This window comes from Callorhinchus milii, unplaced genomic scaffold (assembly GCF_018977255.1).
Source record: "Callorhinchus milii isolate IMCB2004 unplaced genomic scaffold, IMCB_Cmil_1.0 Scaffold4, whole genome shotgun sequence".
Taxonomy (NCBI): Eukaryota; Metazoa; Chordata; class Chondrichthyes; order Chimaeriformes; family Callorhinchidae; genus Callorhinchus; species Callorhinchus milii.
The window spans coordinates 25,538,261-25,557,237 of record NW_024704745.1 but is presented as its reverse complement, the minus strand read 5'-3'; the positions used below and the strand labels follow the sequence as shown (position 1 = coordinate 25,557,237).

At 37.0% G+C, this 18,977-nt stretch overlaps 1 protein-coding gene across 1 annotated transcript in view; it reads left to right on the top strand.

The window, feature by feature from the left end:
• Positions 1–18,977, top strand: part of myo16 (myosin XVI) — a 247,081-nt gene that overhangs the window by 214,087 nt on the left and 14,017 nt on the right. The window contains exons 33-34 of the mRNA XM_042334636.1: positions 384–542; positions 15,075–15,166. Of these exons, the coding sequence (XP_042190570.1) occupies positions 384–542; positions 15,075–15,166 (251 nt within the window). The remainder of the gene's footprint in view (positions 1–383; positions 543–15,074; positions 15,167–18,977) is intronic.

Here is an 18,977-nt window from a genome sequence, read left to right as displayed (position 1 = left end):
AAGTGAATCAAGACTAATGCTACACCTCTCGTATTACAACAAAGTTAACCATACTACGTAGAGTTATGGAACAAATTATGAAAGGACGATTTGGAGTGGCGACATCCTCATTCTCTGAGTTAAGGTATACTTAATATCGTCTATCCCACACATGGATATACGTAGTTCCATCCATGAGTGTTTCACTTTCTTACTATGGACATTTTCAAAGTATAGTTTTCTGTTTAAACTGGATTATTTACATGTGTTTTGCATATCAAAGCACATTGAACATTTACACTTATGCCTAACCAGATGGATTGAAACTTCTTTCCTTTGTGCTGAAGGGGAAATTGGGTCTGTCAAAAACATCATTTTATTGTGTTTTTTTTAATTAGGTTCAGGTAATGGAGGTAGCTGGAGCCTGTCCAACAGAGACGAAAACTGTGGAACTGGAAACATTTCAGAGATGCAGGATAAAAACGCTAATAACCATGTGACCAGTCTATCCACTGCAATACCTACAGCTTCAGCACTGGAGAACAGCAATCAGCTGTTGAATGGTAACTTGTATTTCACTTATCAGTGAGTTGTTACTGATGTGCATGAGGTGAACATTTGCGTATGAAATCATTAACCAGAAAAAAAGGCTCTGATTTGTCCTCAAGATCCCATTATTGTCCATGAGAACTCAACATAAAATACTAGAAGGCTGTAAGGTGCAGCTTGTATTTTACACAGCACACTCTAATGGAAATTCAGGACTTTGATGAATTTCCAGATGTTTGGGAATCCTCTGTTAGAAAAAAGAATTACCAATGATGTGCTCCCAATTTTACTGACATTTAGTATTAGCTCAACTGATTAATTGTTTGGGTTTAACTGACCCCCACCCCCCTCAAAAAAAACAATGTTTTATACAGTGAAATTGGAAATGGAAAGGTGCAAGTTTAGTATTCTCTTTGTATGGACTTTTTATAAACCTTTGTTAAATATGCAATTTAACAAAATAACTAAATAAATGAATTTGATATTTGAAATTCTGCAATTATATACTGTTTGGAATAAATTATTTATGCAAGAATGATAGATTTTCATGGATTATTCAGGACACAGTTTTTACTTGGAATATTATCTATTAATTAGGTCACTTTGTTTTGAAAAGCCCATGACAAATGTTGGATTTTCAATGGAATTGAATACTTTTTAAGTCAGCTTGCAGCTGGTTTATTTCCAATTAACATAAAAACAGAAATACTTCACCTTTAATAGGAAGCACAATTACATGGTGATTGAAAGCACATATCAGCTCCCCTTGTAAGGTTTATATCTTCTGGCTCAATTCAATTAAACATTTATAAATTTTGGAATCTTTGTATTGCATCTTAAGCAGAACAAACTTACTTTTTTTCTAATATTATCAACTGTACACAAGACATTTCTTCTGATCAAAAAGAGAGAATGGCAGAGAGACCTGTGAACCAGTCACCTTTCCAACTAATGGGTAGAGGTTTAGTTTACTTTACAGGGAGATGTGCAGAAGACAAAAGAAAGCAACGTGTGCATAACCTTAGAATGGTAGGAATGGTCTCCCATCAGGCCCATGTTTTTCTAATTTACCATAAGAATACATCGCTGCTCATGTAGTTTTACTATACAGGGTTTCTAGATATCTAGAGCCTCTAGTGTTGCTCACACTGTGAAACTGTACTTCCATGGAATTAAATCAAATCCCTGTGAAGTGCTAATTAACACAGGTCTCCAATCTGAAAAGCCCAGGAGAATACAGATGTCATACTTTATCAGAAAATGACCTAAACAAAAATTCTGTGCTTGCGAAAATTACTGTTGATGAGTAATACTCACATAACACAAATTTCTTCCTTATATTCCTTAATAGTCACCTGAAACAGATGGAAAGTGGATGAGAAAATTGAGCAAAAAAAACCCCACCTAATTAACTATCATGATTAACATTGTAATGAACAGTGCCACTCTTCACAAGCATCTCATCTCTTTTGCTCAATGCTCACTACCCAAAAGTATCACATCCCCAGTGAAATTAATGGATACTTTACAAATGTTTGAAAATGTTTATACTGTGCCATATATTATGTTTACAGCCTAACTGTGTGGTCTATGGTAACATGTCAAAGCACGTTTGCCCCTTTTGCATGTTTTTGCTTAGGTGCTCTTCCATTTCAGACAGGATCTATCTTTCTGGGTACTGCCTTACTGTGGTTTATGCAGTAAAATAAACTGCTATTTTGACTGCTTATTTTAGTAACATGGAGCTATCTTGCTTTTGTAATTTCCAGCGTAATACTATTGAATTCCAGTGTAAAGGTTCAAATTTCTATAAGTGTTTGATGAATTACATTTTCAATAAAAGAATATATTTCAGTGTATTGCTGTTTGTGTTCCAACAAATTAAAGGGATAAATGTTACACTAATAGTTTACGGAATGTTAGTTGATACTATTTCAGGATGTTACTACTTTTTGAGTTTCAGTACTCTGACAAATTGCAAAATACATAGAACAAATGTAATTATTTAAGCACACAGAAAAACATAAACAGTGGAAGAAAGTTCAGGAGTTATACAACTTCAGGATAAAATTTGATAAGGCTTATACAAAAGAGTTAAGTGGACATCAACTAAACAGACCTAGATATTCTAATGCTGAATTTTATTCGATATTAGAAAATCTAGAGAGTATGGAGTCCTGTAGCTTAGTGGTTAGAGCAATCACCTCGCAAGTGAGAGGATCTGGATTTGATTCCCGGACAGGGCGAAACATAGTGTAACTTTCCTTACTCCACACGCCTCTGTTTACATAGCAGTAAGAAGGAACTCAGTTGTTAGTCAATTGGGGGATCGCTTTTCCAGGCGTAATAATCCCTTCAAATAATAATAAAAATTTGGTCACTCCAATCTACTTGTGGCACTGCTGTGCGCAATTTGCTGCCATGTTTTGCCCACAAAATATGCAGTCAATTCACTTTACATATTCTGTAAAGCTCTTTGAGACGTCTCGAAGACATGATAAGGAGCTATATCAAATGTAAGGATCATCATCATTATTATTCAAGACCTTTATGTGTCATGTCTCACAACTGAAATTTATAATTGGCTGAACTTTAAAATTCTAGAATAAGATAATTTGCCATTACTTTTACCACAACTTATTTTTGAAAATGTTAAAACTTGTGCATGATAGGTTTATACAAAATATTTAATAACCATGTTGGACATGACACTATCCCAGGTTGAAATGGAGTGAAAGAAACTGCTTTTGGTTCCATCAAGCAGTTTATTTTATACAACATCCACAGTTGTCTTCAGGCACATACGATAAAACACTTGGATTAAGGATACACATGCTAATACTGGAGCCATGAAACTAGGATTCTATTTGTACTACACATTGCTGCTTGCCTGTTATTTTAAACACTCTACAAGTGTGTTGTTGGGGGAGAGAAGAGGAGGAGAAACCTCTGTGTTGTGACAAGAGGCAACTTTAGGTCTCCTCTTTGCTCTCCTGTTAGCTGTCACAAGTGACGTATTTTTCTGATTAACAGCATATTACAACAACAACAAAATTACATTTGTACGGCGCCTTTCACATCAGGAGGCGATCCCAAGGCACTGGACAGTCAGTTTTTGGGACCCGAGCTGGGGGTTGGGGTGGGGGAAGGTGGAGGGCAAGGGGGGAAGGAGGGTGATCAAAGACACGGGAGAAGAGGAGGGTCTTGAAGAAGGCAAGGGAGAGGGTGAAGCAGAGGGACCATGGGATGGAGTTCCAGAGGGTGGGGGAAGAGTGGCTGAAGGCCCACCATCAATGGTGAGGTGGGTGAGACAGAGCACGTAAAGCAGGCCGGAGCCCGCTGAGCGGAGGGAGCAGGCAGATTGTTAGGATTAGGAGGGGTTAAGAGGAGTTAGGAGGTTGCAGATAAGGCCATGGAGGGCTCTGAAAATGAGGACCAGGATCTTGAACTATATCCCCTTTGGGACGGGAAGCCAGTGGAGTCTGGCAAGAATGGGGGTGGTAGGATCATGGACCCTGGTGCGGGAGGTGACATGAGCTACAGCATTCTGAATGATCTGCAGCCTATGGAAGGAGGAGTTAGGTAGGCCAACAAACAGGGAGTTTACATAGTCAAACCTAAATTTTATGAATGTGTGTATGAGGGTTTCGGTGGCCTGCGGTCTGAGACAGTGACAGAGCCGAGTGATGTTGTGGACGTGGCGTAAGGCAGTGTGGGTTATGGCACCGATGTGGGGTAGAAAAGATAGTTGAGGGTCAAACAAGATGCCAAGGATCTGGACTGGTTCAGTGAGGTGGAGTGTGCATCCATGGAATGGTGATGCTGTCAGCACCTGTGGTGTGGAGGTGCTGAGGGGAGCTAATCAGGAGAGCCTCAGTCTTGTTGACTTTCAACTGTAGAAAGTTCGCTCTCATCCAGGACTTGATGTCTGACGGACATTCTATCAGGACAGCAGTGGTCCTGGTGTCGAGGATGGAGGCAGGGAGATAAAGTTGGGTGTCATCCACATGTGGAAGTTGACCCCATGTCTGTGGATGATGTCACCAAGAGGGAGCATATAAATATTGAAGAGGAGGGGACTAAGGACAGAGCCCTGAGGAACACCATACTAGATGGTGCGGTGGCTGGAGGCGAAACCATTTGTGGAGGTGAAGTAGAGACGGTGTGAGAGGTAGGATCTGAACCATTCAAGGACAGAACCATGAAGGTTGCGGTGAGAGGAGAGGTGGTAGAGGAGGATACAGTGGTCAATGGTATCTAAGGCAGCAGAACGGTCGAGGAGGCAGAGGGAGCTCTGGTCACAGATGGACAAAATGGCATTTGTTACTTTGATTAAAGCTATTCCAGTGCTGTGGGTGGCATGGAAACCCATTTGGAGGGGTTCTTGAAGGGGGAGGAAAGCGTGAAGTTGATTAACGACTTGCAACAACTTGTTCCAAGACCTTGGAAAGGAAAGCGAGGTTGGAGACAGGGCAGTAATTTGAGAGCAGAGTTGGGTCCAGGGAGGGTTTTTTAAGGATAGGAATGATAATGGCCATTTTTTAATGGGTGGGAACAGTGCCAGTGGATAGGGAGAGGTTTATGATGTCTGGGAGTAGAGGGGCAAGAAGGTGGAGCTGGGAGATAATGAGAGGGGTAGGGATAGATTGAAGGAGCAGGTGGTCGGTTTCATGTGGGTTATAGTGGTGGTGAGAGAGGCGGGGTACAGGATTGAAGGTGTGGAGTGAGGGATGGGTAGGGCCCGGGGTGTGAGGGAAAGATGGTGAGGGGTTAGACAGCTGAGCAGATCCCCTCGGCTTTGGTTTCAAGGGGATTACAGTATTTTGTAATGTGAAAATATTTTCCATTAGGAAAAAAAATGTCTGACTGCAGGCCCATCGCAAATCATTGACACACTGCTATCTATGAAACTCATTTTTGCTCCCCTTTACTCCAACATTAATGGCCAAGCTTTGGGTCAAAACCACTTCCTAATCTTTCTCCACGCCTTAAAAAAAATCTCGATCAGCATTTTTAAAACTCTTATTTTCTTTCTCACTGGTCACCATGTTTCTCAAGTGCTGTGCGACATTCTTTTTCCTGAAGGTATATAAATGCAAGTTGTTAGTAAAGAACACAATATAGTTGAATAGAACCTCCATAGATTCACAGATTCAGAGACAATTTTAATGGCTCCCATTACTAGAAGAAGAAATCATTACAAAATACAGTATTTTTTGAGGTTCTTAGCATGACTCTTGTAATAGATAAACATTGGTTACTTATTTTTATCCTATGTCAGCTTCACACCATTATGATTTAATCATTACAAAATCATGCAGCATATCTTGTTTTGCAAAGCACATTCTACCATTAGGGTATAAACACCGGCACAGACTAGTTGGACTAAATGGACCATTTGTGTACTGTACAATCTATGTGCTTCACAAATTCTGTTGCAACTGTAAAACAGTGACATCTTAGCGGCTCAAAGCTGCTTGCCCTGGCACATAGCTTGAGAGACCCATAGGATGGAATTAAGGGATGTTTGAGTCCATTAAAGCTATAAGAGGGATGAAACACCATGGTGCCAGAGATAATAATAACATGAAAGATGAAAGTATCTAACTTACAATGCCCCCAGTCCCTAATTCAATAATTGAGAAAAACCTTGAAAACATCAAAGCCAACTGGCAGAAGCCACTAGATCAAAACAGCAATGTTTCTCAATAGTCACTGGATAGCACTGAAGAATGGGAACTCTGGCTTGTCTTTGCTCCCCCAGGTGTAGAAGTGCTATAGCCAATTGGAGCACCATTACTGCCATTCCCAATTTAAAATCAGAGCGCAGAACAGGGCTCAATCTTCCAGGCTTCTCAGTGGCCCAGTTAAATGCAGGTTAGTAGTTTTGAGATATTGGAATGAACAAATATTCAGATTTGAAATGTTACAGAAGTTTTGTAAGCATAATTTTTATTCTTCCTTGTAGCTTTTGACTCTGGAATCTGATATTGTAATAAATACTTTGGAAAATATTTCCCTCTCTAGTCACAAGTATATAATCACAGATTTACAAATTTTCCTGGGTATGCAATCCACAATTACTAATCGAGCAGCTTTAATATTCCAAGGAATTTGGCTGCAGTTAAGATTATTTATGAAAGTTACACACAAATTTGAAGATATTCCTAGCAATTAAGAGCAATTTGTAATTTTTTTTGTGAAAAAAAAGCCAAAGTGGATGTCAAAATTTGAATCTGGAGTAATTAGCAAATTCTGTATAAACATAGAATATACCAGAACACATTTTCCCTATGCATTTAATGGTTTTGAAAATTGTCAGTTGCTTCTCTGCTCTGCACAGCCTGTGCATGAGTACCCCCAAAACTAGAGTTTATACCTTCAACCAACAAAGAAAAATGATAAAATGAGAGAAAAATCAAATATTTCATTATTTGAAATAATTATTTGCTCGTCAGTTGTCAGTTAATTATTTGTCAGCTAATAATTATTCGCAATTCTTATCCTGGGTTACCCAGGATTTGAAAATATTATGTGGATCATATTGCAATGAAACAGACAAAAATATAGGTTGACACTGGCAAATTGTGAATATGCATTTTCTATTTGTCAGAAAATATGATTTTTATAATTCACATTGTAAAATTGTGAAACGCTCTTAAAGGTTGTGGTAAAAATTCTGCCACTAAACAGATACAAATCATTTGACCAGCATGCTTTGTCCCAATGGTGTTTTCTATTGTTTGAAACAGCCAACACTATACCACTAAACTCCACTAATGGCTCAAGATAAACAAAATTATAAGGGGTTTTGACAGGGCAAGTAGGGAGAATTATTTCCATTGATGGGGATGTGGGTGGGGGTTTGTCAGTGACAAGGGGACCTAGTTGTAAGATAGCCACAAAAAACAAAAGGAGAATTTAAGAGGAATATTTTCAATAGTAGAATTGTTGGGAATGTGGGATGCCCTGCGAGTAGGATGGTGGAGATGGAGTCCGTTGTAGCTTTCAAGAGGGAAATAGACATGCATCTGAATGAGAGGGGCTTGAAAGGGTATGGGGATAAGGTGGAGCGGTAGGATTAAATTGATTTTCTTGCTCTGTTTGTCTTTTGTGGTAGAGGGTCTCCTGTGCTGTAGATTTCTATGAATCATCTGGCTTCAGGAAAAATGGTAAAATGGGAGAAAGTTGAACGAGAAGAAAGGCAAACTTTGCAATGATTGCGTTCATTCAGTGGCTTCATAAATATGAAAGACCTTGTTGAGAGAGGAATCACACTTCAGTTAGTTCTAGTTGATCTTTGTGTGCTCATAGCAATATAATGAACTTTGGCACCAGCAGGATGAAAAGCTCAGCAAAGCGCTGATGCCAAAAGTACAGCAATAATAAAACTAGAGAGACCCAGACTACTGTTTATTCCACTAATCCAAGAGTTGAAGTCAATTGTGGTGTACTGGTGCAATCTGGTTAAAATCAGCTAATTTTACACAGACTGAGGAGTGACATGGTAACCTTTGACAGCCTGTATGTTTCAAGTACTCACTGAAAATACTTTTGTGCTGTTGGGAGAGCTGTGAAACTGTTTTTGAGTTTTATTTCTGTACAAATCATAAACTTGACAGTTCACAGACCATTAGCACATTAGTGGCAGCAAGCCCACCATTTTTAGGCAGCCTTAGGCTACAGTCATCCAATTCACCTTCCTACCAATAGGCATTACCAATAATACTAAATATTGCTTCCAACATCTCATTTCAAGTTGTTGCAAACCAATCATCGAATGTTGCATTGAGAATCCTAAATCGCAAATACCTTAGATAATCACCATTATCTACTAAGAAATACAATCTCAGGTTCCTATCATGCTCCCAAACTCGAATTGTTTAACTGTATTCCAGGACCCTCCCAGTCATGCAACTAATTGAAAGTTAACAGATTTATAATACATAGGGGAATCTTTATTCTACTAATATTTATAATAATACTTGCATTTCAATATTATATCATCTATAATGTTGAAATGTGTCAAAGCACTTCACAAGTAATTGCTGTCAAATGTAGTGACTATATTTGTAGGCAAACATAGCAGGCAATTTGTTCAGAATAGATTCAACAGGCAGCCATGAAATAAATGAGTAACTTATCTGAAATTGCGTTGACCAGGACACTGAGAGAAACTACCAACCCTTTTCAAATCATGTCATGAGATCTTTATCATCCATCTAATAAAGATAAGACTATCTTTGTCTGCATCCAGACCAGTCTTCATAGTTTATTAGCAATTCATTAGATATTCACTTAACATTATTTTTTTAATATCAATTTCTTTAGCTTCCTGGTGCACAATAAAACATTTTAAGTACATAAGACACATTTTAATGAAAAGAAACACAACCCATTTGATCGTGTTGCAATCAACCCTTGTGTGCAAATCCAGTTGTGCTTTTGTGGCAGAAGGGTGGGTGGATTGGTAAAGTTACTGTTGTATTCAATACACATGTGGCTGTTTTTTCAATGAATCTTCCTAAGGCTCAGAAAGTAAATAATAACCCTTATAATAATAAATAATAATAATAATCCTTGCATTTGATATAGTGCTTTTCACGTCGGGAGGATGTCCCAAAGCGCTTCACAGAACACACTGTAAAGTGAATTGACTGTATATTTGTGGGCGAACGCGGCAGCAATGTCCCACAAACAGTCGTAGATTGAAAATGACCAATTTATTATTGTTTTTGTTTTGGAGGGATTATTATCAGGCGTGTGGAGTAAGGAAACTTGCCCAAGGTTTCGCCCTGCCTGGAATTGAACTCAGGTCTCTCACTTGCAAAGCGAGTGCTCTAACCACTGAGCTACAGGACTCCACAAACCCTTGCATTTGATATAGTGCTTTATCATAACACTGAAACAAAAGTTTTGACCAGAACTCATTAATTATTGAATGCAGAAATGGTTCTCTGATGAGAGATTGATTCAAATACTTTGAACACAATTACCAAACACAGAAGACTCAGTTAAATGTAGGTAAGTAATAGGGTTTTTGTCACCATAATTAAATACAATGCTAATAAAAGTTGTAATCAAGCACATCATAGTTATTCTCATTAACATGTAATACATGTTGTAATATGTTCACAAGATAAATTAAGACTGACATTTAAGATTGTTGCAATTGATCGTTCCATTAAAATATTTAGATCAAACTGCATCAATCACACATATATATTATATATCAGTACAGAAATACATTAATACTAATGTTGGAATTATTTTTGTGTTTTGCTCAATTTGACCTGCTACAAAGCAGCACAGATGTGGATTTTCTACGGTTTGGTAAACAAGTGCAGAAGCAATTCAAACAGATATTTGTATACAAATTTCTATATCAAAATCATCGCACAGGCATCTCAAATTCCAGATTTGAAATAAGTTAACACAATGTTATCTATCATTGATTATTTTTTATTTGTCATCTATTCGACTAACTATTAATCAGTCATTTTGTTCAACTATTATTTAACAAATTGCTTATTTTATCTATTTTTCTCTATCTGAAGAAGATTTGATGCCAAAGGTCATGCTAATATGTATTGATAACTAAGTTAAGCATTCATAATTTAATAGTTAGAATTACTGCTTCTAGTGTGTGTTTTCTATTGAGCGTAGCTTACCCAGAGGAGCACGTAAGGCACATCATCTAATACAAGATTATTAGTGGTTATAATCAATTCTTGACTCATTTTAAAGGTGTTATGATTTAGCATTCCTTCCCAAATACTACATGATAGATTTTCCCCATTATAAGTTCAGGCAGAGGTTGCTCGCTTTAAAGACCACAGGTAATATTTGCTTTCTTTCCTTTGGAAGAAAAATGGCAGATGTCATCTTATTTGTCACCTCTGAGGCCTTGGGCAAAATATTCCATTTGGCACATGTTGTAGTAAGTTTGATGATGGGTGCTTATAATAGCATGTTTCTCTTTATAGGTACACATTGTTAAAGTTGCTGCAGTTAGGTACAAATAGAATACCACCCCTCTCAAGAGAATAACCTTAACTTCACTCACCTTTTAGATACATACAGTGTCCGAAATTTCTTTGTTCATGAAAAACAAGTGCAAAGAAAGCAAAACCATTGAGCTTCCCTGCCAATGTAGATTTAATCCTATTATAGATTCCAAGCAGCACATGACACTGCTCCATCACAGTCTCATTGGGGATCCTAAGCTTATTCAGGAGCTTCTCAATTATGTTCAGGCGCTTTAGTGTACCTGACCACTGCCAGGTTGCAATACCTGCTATAATTATCCATGTCTTCATATCTTAAAACTAAACAGCTTAATTTCTCTCCCGCATGAGGCCCAACACACTGATCATGCCAGCTCTCCATCTCTTGGCAGATGGAGCTTAAGCTCCTTGTCCTAGTTTCCAATTCCCACCATTGTTTCACTCCACTCTATATGTATCTTCTCAAGTTCAACATTCCAGCCTCTGCTTAACTTCAGTGCCTCTGTAACGTCAAATGTTCTTCCAAAACCTCTTTCTTTCCCTGTTTTTAAAAAGCACCCAAAAATATATTTCTTTGTTGTTTAAGATTTCAGTGTTGTTCATCATTCTTAAATTTTGCATTTTTTTAACATTTGTCAAGCCAAGATATTCTATTGCATGAAAGACAAATTATGAGTTTCCACTCACATTTAACTGGTAAAAGCTGCAATACCAATTTTCCATCAAAAATGTTTTTTCCTGCCCCCAACTATAGTTTTGACCTTGAGTTAACAACTCACTTTCCAAACAGACTTTTTATCTGTGGAATTTAAACTTATTCCTTAATAGGCTGTAACAAGCTGATAATAAGCTAAGTCAAACCTATTTTCAACAAGTTTGTTTTAGGAATTTTGGGGGGGAGCAATTTCAACAGTAATGCTAAACAAATCTTTCACACAAATATCCAATATTACAAATATAGAGGGTAGAATAACACTTGTGTCTGGGTTTACTTTAGTGCCTTAGCTTCTCAGCTTGTCCAATCTATTAAATATAGATGCAATTTTGAAATTGGTTTGCTGGAAGCTCTTTTTAGAATTCAACAATTTGCAAAATTCTGGATACTCTGAAACAGTAAGAAGACAAGAGTAAATTGAGATCCCGCTGGGAATTTTTGCCCATACATATTTAGGTAAATTAGTGAGAGAGATGTGAGTCCCTCAATATCCTATGAGCATTTTGATTTTGCAGCTCACCAATGCTTTATTGATGCTCTCCACCTTTATAGCCAAGATTGATTGAAATGTTAATGTGAAATATGAAATTGAAGTGGTTGTTCTTTATTCTCTTGCAAAAGCTTGCCAGGTGTTCTGTCACATCCCTTGTGGTATTTGAAGCACTTAATACATTTGCAACACATGTAGTTGGGCATAAGTAAAGCAATCATCAAGCAACAGCCTGTTGGCAGGCTGTACTGGCTGTCCTGAATGATATTGCCTTACTAAGCTTGATATCCCCATTTATCACAATGCAATCAAAAGCAGTACAGAATAGGAACTCATTTTATTAAAAACGGTCAATAAACTGACCTGATTTGCTATTATCAGTGAATTCTGGCATTTGAATACCATCACTTTCAAATGAATTAATTAAGCCTTTGTGAAAAATGTGGCCTGATTAATAAGTAGTCCTCATCCTTGAGGTGTCCATGACATGTTGTTCTAGAAGAACAAAATAACTTGTTTATTGCACTTTATCAAGCTATAATATCTCAAAGTTCTTTTACAGAAATGACTGTTGTGTAGTGACTGTTTTTGTATTGTGCCATGGGATCTATAACATCACTCTGAAGAACAAGGCATTGGATCCTTTATTTTAACATCTCATTCTGAAGGACAGCACCTCTGACAATGCAGCCCCTCTCCCCAGTGGAAAGGTGACGTAGATGATTAGATCAAATCCTAACACAGGCCAGGAATCCATGGTCTTCTGACCCAACGGCAAGAGTGTTAGCAATTGGGTTAAACAGACACGTTTTTCCTTATCTATCTCATGTTTTCCTCTCGGTTTCTTCTTTCCATTCTGTGCATTCTATTGGTTTTCATTAAGTTTGTGTTCCACCTTAAAAGGATAAAGTTAGGTTTGCTTAATTTGTAGCACTCTTGCTTAAATCAAAAGATTATGGATTCAGCCCCCATGGTGAGGACTGTAAGTTTATACACTTGGGCTGTGTTGTGGGAGAGCTGCATTGTTGAAGGTGCTGTCCTCAAGATGAGACGTTTCAACGTCTTCTGTTTAGATTCATGTTAAAAAAGCCATCATACTCTTTGAAAAGAGATACAGTTTCTCCCAGTATCCTAGCCAACAATTGTGCCAGATAAACTAGTTATTCGCCTCTTGTTTGCTTACAAATACACAGGTGCTACATTCAACGGTAATTATTGTAAAATGCCTTCAGAGGTTTTGAGGTTGTAGGTGCTGTTTCAAATTCAAGGATTACTATTATTCCTCTCTGCATTACTGTATTAAAATAACCCAACAGATCGTTTTCATTTTTTTGTCAACTCATGCTAATCAATTTAATGACCTTATGATAATTAATACACTGTCAAAAAATTCCCACTCCCAAGACATTTCTCAATCATTGAGTCCAAGAAGTCGTGCTTGTCGATCGCAGCACTGGATTACTAGTTAGCAGAATCCTGGCTTTACTCTCATTTATTTGTTTAGTTAAGCCAATTTCCCATTTAATGTTGGGATCCACAATCCGCAAGTACAATATCAAATTCAAGGTTATACGTGCAAAATGGCCACAGAAATGACCATTAAGAGGGATGTCCGGGAGGGACCCATCTCTGCCACACTTATTGTAACATTTCTAAATTAATGCTTTGTGTTTATGAAAGGTTAATCAGCATATCATACAGTTTATCCCAAAGTGATCACTTAAGATTTTCATACATGTTTCAAACAGACTTGGCAGGCTAATTTACCATTTTAATCGCTGGTGGAGGGAGCCCTATTGAGTGAGGTGTTTCAGTGTAGTTAGCTATCTTAGCTATCTCGTCTTTCCAATTATGTTGTGTCTGTAGAAGGCACATCATCATTCTATCATTGGATCATTGGAGTATTTATAGACTTGTTCCAGACTATCAATCATTCATTGTTTACTAAGTAATAATTATAATGGGGGATGTATCTGTTTTTTTTCTGAAGACTGCACAGAAAAGGACACATGACTGGACATGTAATATGGCATAAATGCTACCAAACGTGTTGTCGCTTGGAGTGAGCAATTCATGAGTGCTGATCCTCACTCCAAACATCATTTGAATCCCAGCATATGGCGTCATTCATGTGTGGTTTAGGGTAGTTAACATGCAAAGTGGCCCAAACTTTAAACTCAGCACAGAATAGTTAATCGATATAATATTGCTTTGCTAAAACGAAGGGCTCATGGGTAGCACTCCTTCCCTCCCTCCCTCCCTCCCTCCTTCCTTCCTATTCTGTCCAACCCTCTGCTGCAGATTTTACATGTGTGAAAATGACATGAGGTGCATGGCTGGTACCTAATTGTATTTTCGGTATTTGGTCATTTTGCAAAGCTCATCCCCTAGCCTTTCCCCATCTGGTCGTAGCTTCTCTCCATCTGTTGTCTTAGACTTATATTGCTCTTGCGTAAGGCAGAATATATACAAACATGGAGATCATAATGTTATTGAGTACACTGTTTTATATAAGACCTGCTTAAGACAATTCATTAATATTGCAGAAAATCTTTATATTCAAACTAAACTGTAATATACCATTCTGGGAAGATTTAAATCAGTCCCTTTTTTATTGCTTCTTATTCTTTTGTGACTAAGCCTTTGTTTGTAGCAAGTCCTTTGTTTGGTTCAGGATGCGGAAAGTGAATGCACAGTGTGGTGTTATAGCATTAACAGGACACATCAATCAAAGTTTCACTATGGTGACTGATAACAAAGTGTTTCACAAGAAGGGATTGTTTCTTAAGTGGGGATTTGCTTATGTCAGAATTTCAAAATGTATTGTACTGAGTGACTGCTACATTGCTTAAATTAAATTATATTTTGGATTTTCACTGTTGTTTTCCTGGATACTGAGAAGCAGTTTTATCTGATTATATTTCAAACATCCAAAAATAGAGGAAGCTGCAGGAAAATACCGGCAGATATTTGAAGTAGAAAATAATCCTCAAAGGAAAAAAGACCAATATGTTTACTGCTTATTGATCAAGAAATCTGGAAGCTCTAAAATTGAGTTAATAATTATAGCATACATTTTATTCAACATCTTGACTCGGTAGTTCATTCTATTAAGGATGTATTTTCCTAAGCCATGCAATTATTAATGTAATTTGGAAGATAAGTAATGTTTATTTTTTTATTAAAATTTATTTGGATGATCATGTTTACACCGAGAATAAAGTAACTATTCACATGAATAATTTCAACATCCAATATTAACCATGCCTGTGTTATTTGTGCCATAAATAAATAACCATCAAGAAGCTCTTACGCCTCTTGTGTTTTTTCCTAGCCTTGCTTGACAATGGAGGTTCTACAGCTTTATCTTCCATCTCAACAGCCACGCCTTCTCTTCAAAGGAATAGGGATAGCAACTCATGTCAGGTAATGACAAATGATTTGGTAACTTGTAGTTAAAGTTCAAATTTGAGTTTAATAGATAGATACTTTGCATTGTTTCCATATGTTTATTTAATAAGCTTTGCCAGCAAGCTAAGTGGTGTCTGCTACCAGTCTGCTATGGCAACCAAGTGCAGTTCCTCAGGGGACATTATAACGGCTGCAGTAACTTACTTGGCAGATAATTTATCAGACAATTTGCAAGACATCAAGACAAAGGCAAAAGTTGGAAATTTAACTATTTTGTAAAAAAAAGTTTTAAGATATTCATGGACTATTAGGTGTCAGGTAATAAAACTGTAAAAGGTAAATATTTGGTGCACCATTCATAGAAAATGAGCCCAATTGCCGAAAGATTATTTTTACCAGCAGTAAATGTTTCTTCCATCTCTCCTTCCCCTTCCTTATAATTTGATTCAGATTGAATGAAATTGATTGATTCAGGCAAAGTATTTGATGTGGCATCCGGATCTGTAGCTACAATTTCAGAAAGAGTCAGCATGAGGATTCAAATTCTTTCCTTACATCACTACACTTTACAGTATAGCTTGTGAAGCTCTTTGAGATGTCCTCCAAATTGAAAAGTGCTATACCAAATGTAAAAAAATATTATTAATAATAAAACATGTGTGTGTATTATAACTTCTGAATAACGAAACCTGGCTGTAAAGCCCTTGGTTGAAGCATATTCAAATCCATCTCAAAGGGATTATTTGGGGCTCCTAAATCCTAAAGTAGATTCTCATTGGCAATGGAATATTACTGGCAGTTCAACTCTTGGCATTTTCATACATAACAAGATTCCATATTATATGCAATTGTATTGGTTAGTTCCAGGTGATTTTCTTATTACATTTAGGTTTTGGATACACAGTGTTTTCTCCCTCTTAGCCTGGTTTATATTCTTCTCCTAATCCCAAATTTACCCCCAAATTCAAATTAATCGATTGCTCATCTCATTATTGTTTAATGGGAGATTATGGTTCATTTTAGCAGCTGCGTTTGCCTATATAATATTCACTTAATTTTGTATCAGCTAAATTTTGAGGCATTTTACATGAAAGGTGCAATACAAATAAAAGTTGTTTTTACTATACAGAAGGTACAAAGCTAACTCATCTGTAGTTAACATAGTATTCCATAACTGAGCCCAGAGAGCCAATTCTCCAGCTCACAAATTGCAAATAAGGCCTCATTGAATTGTATATAAAATCTCTTTGTACTTAGTTCAGCTGCCATGCAAACATTGTGTTCCTGAGTACCTTACCAGAGGTAGAATATTTAAAACCGTATTAATTTTCATGCTGTAACCACTTCTGAAAATTGTATTAACAAATTATAAGGGCTTGGTATTAATCCTACACTTAAGTCTCTTATTTTATCTTAGGAACAGGCCTGATTTAAACCCTTTTTTACAAAGTATTTTCTTCCTTACCATTGGCAATACAATACCTACAGATCATGTTGTAAGTAGCCTGAAATTGCATCAAAGAATATTGAAGGCAACAATATATGTAGTTGAATGGGATCATTACATTTTCATGTTTTTTATTTTACTTTGCTGTTCCCTATTTATCCCCATAATGGCCACCTGTAAACCTCTACACAATGTGCATGAGAATCAGCAATCACCTCAGACTTTTGCTGTATATTTTTCTGCTATTTTATACCACATCTCACAAGAAATACAATTTTATTATAATGCTACATAGATAAAATGTCTATTTTTCGAACGTGATGCTTTATCGAATGACTCAATAAAATCCCACCATACATATGGTTGGTAGAGAGGAGTTTTGTTTTCAAACTAAGCTCGACATTTAATTATTACGGGAAATGTTACTGACTTCAACACTCCTAAATAATTAAAACAAATTAACTAATTTGCCATTAAGTTATCAACATTCTAAGATACGAGAAATTATTCAGGAACTAATTCGTATATAATAAATTTTATTCTTCCATCTGGCATTTACATTATTTCAATGGCTTGTAAGATTACTGTAAATGCTAAATTAAAGTTCAGGAACTCATAAGGAAAGCATAAGGAGCACCATTTTAAGTGCTCATCACCAAAGGTCAGTAATAATCCTTGTATTTGATAAGTGTCATCTTAGCTCAGTTGGTAGGAATCTTGCTTCTAACTTAGAAGGTTATGGTTTAAACACCATGTCAGAACTTTGATCTAACAGTCTAGACTTTGATCTCACAGTATATTCTCCTACACATACAGTAAATCCTGTGAAGAACTTTTAAGATGGCCTCCCGAGGTGAAAGATGATCTATGGAATGGGGGTGATTATTATTTATTTTTATTGGGAGAGCGTTGCCTTGTTAATTAAAATTTATTAAAAGTTAATTACCCGACTGAACAAAAAAAACTAAACAGCTTGTTGTCCTATGTTGTCACCTCCTAGAATTGTACTGTGAACAAATATAAAAGCACTTTTAACTCAAGCCAATAAAAGAAAGTCTGTACCATTGAAAATTAGACTCTTGTGTAATTATAAAATTGGGCCTTCAGTCCATCAAGCTATGAAGAATTATTAGTAAGAGTCAAGCTGTTGTAAAGGGTGGAAGTAGGATGAATGCACAATGAACTAATTTAAAGTAAGCAGCACACTATGCTTACTATTATCTAGACTCAAACTGTCTGGTAAATAAGCATAGCATTCGTGAGGAGTATATAAAAAGCAAAGAATAATCAATGTGGTTAGAAACGGGGAAGAATTGAGTGATGTTTGGTTAAGTGGAAAATATGGTGACATTTAGAAGACAAGTGAAAGACAGCTGATTGTCAAAACAGGTAAGCTTCATTTAAATTATCCGACCTAATGACTGCTGTAGATCAGTAGATGGTTAAACTGTTAGATTGGTTGACAAAAAAGATAATTATTAGACTGAGATTAGAGCAGGTTATTAAAAGTGCAGGTGTACAGCTGGAGGCAGCCTTTCATCTGTGTAAATAATATTAACAGCTTTGCCTTCTGACCTTTTTGCTCTACTGAGAAAGCAGAAGCAGGCCATTAGGACATAATCACTTTTAATGCCTATCCTATCTCATGTTTTGCAGCATTATATATGTTGCCTTTAGTAACTGCTTGATAAAATTGTTGATTGTTTAGCACTTGGTGTAATATACTGAAAATAATAGTAGTAACACATTACACAGTTTAAAGCATTTGATCAACCAAATTACAAATTATGCTTCCAACCTGTAAAACATAATTTATTGATTTTTTTATTAGTTAAATAATTGGGTTTATTTCTCTTAAAAGAGAATAATGACTCTTGAAACTTGGTTGTCTTAAGATCTGCTGAAAAAGCCTCATAGCAAAAAATAGTTGACTAATTTGCCCATTAAATACACTTTACAGTAAATCCTGTGATATAACAACATCTTGAATTTATATATTACCCTTCACGTGGGATAGCATCTTGGGTTGCTAGAGTGGAGACGATCTCCTGTATGAAAGAAACTATATCAAATGCAAGGATCAAACTTGGACCAAACTCCATACCCACATCTCACTAGTTCTGGCCAGACTCCACTGGCTCCCCATCACTGAACGGATCAACTTCAAGATCCTCACATTCGATTTCAAATCCATTCACTCCCTGGCACCTCCCTACCTCTCCGACCTCCTCACTCCCCATTCCACTACCCGGTGCCTCCGCTCGATTGGCACCGGCGTCCTGCTCGTCCCTCACACCTTCCGCTCCACCATCGGAGGTCGCGCTTTCAGCCACTACACCCTGAAACTATGGAACACTCTCCCTCAATCCCTCTGCCTTG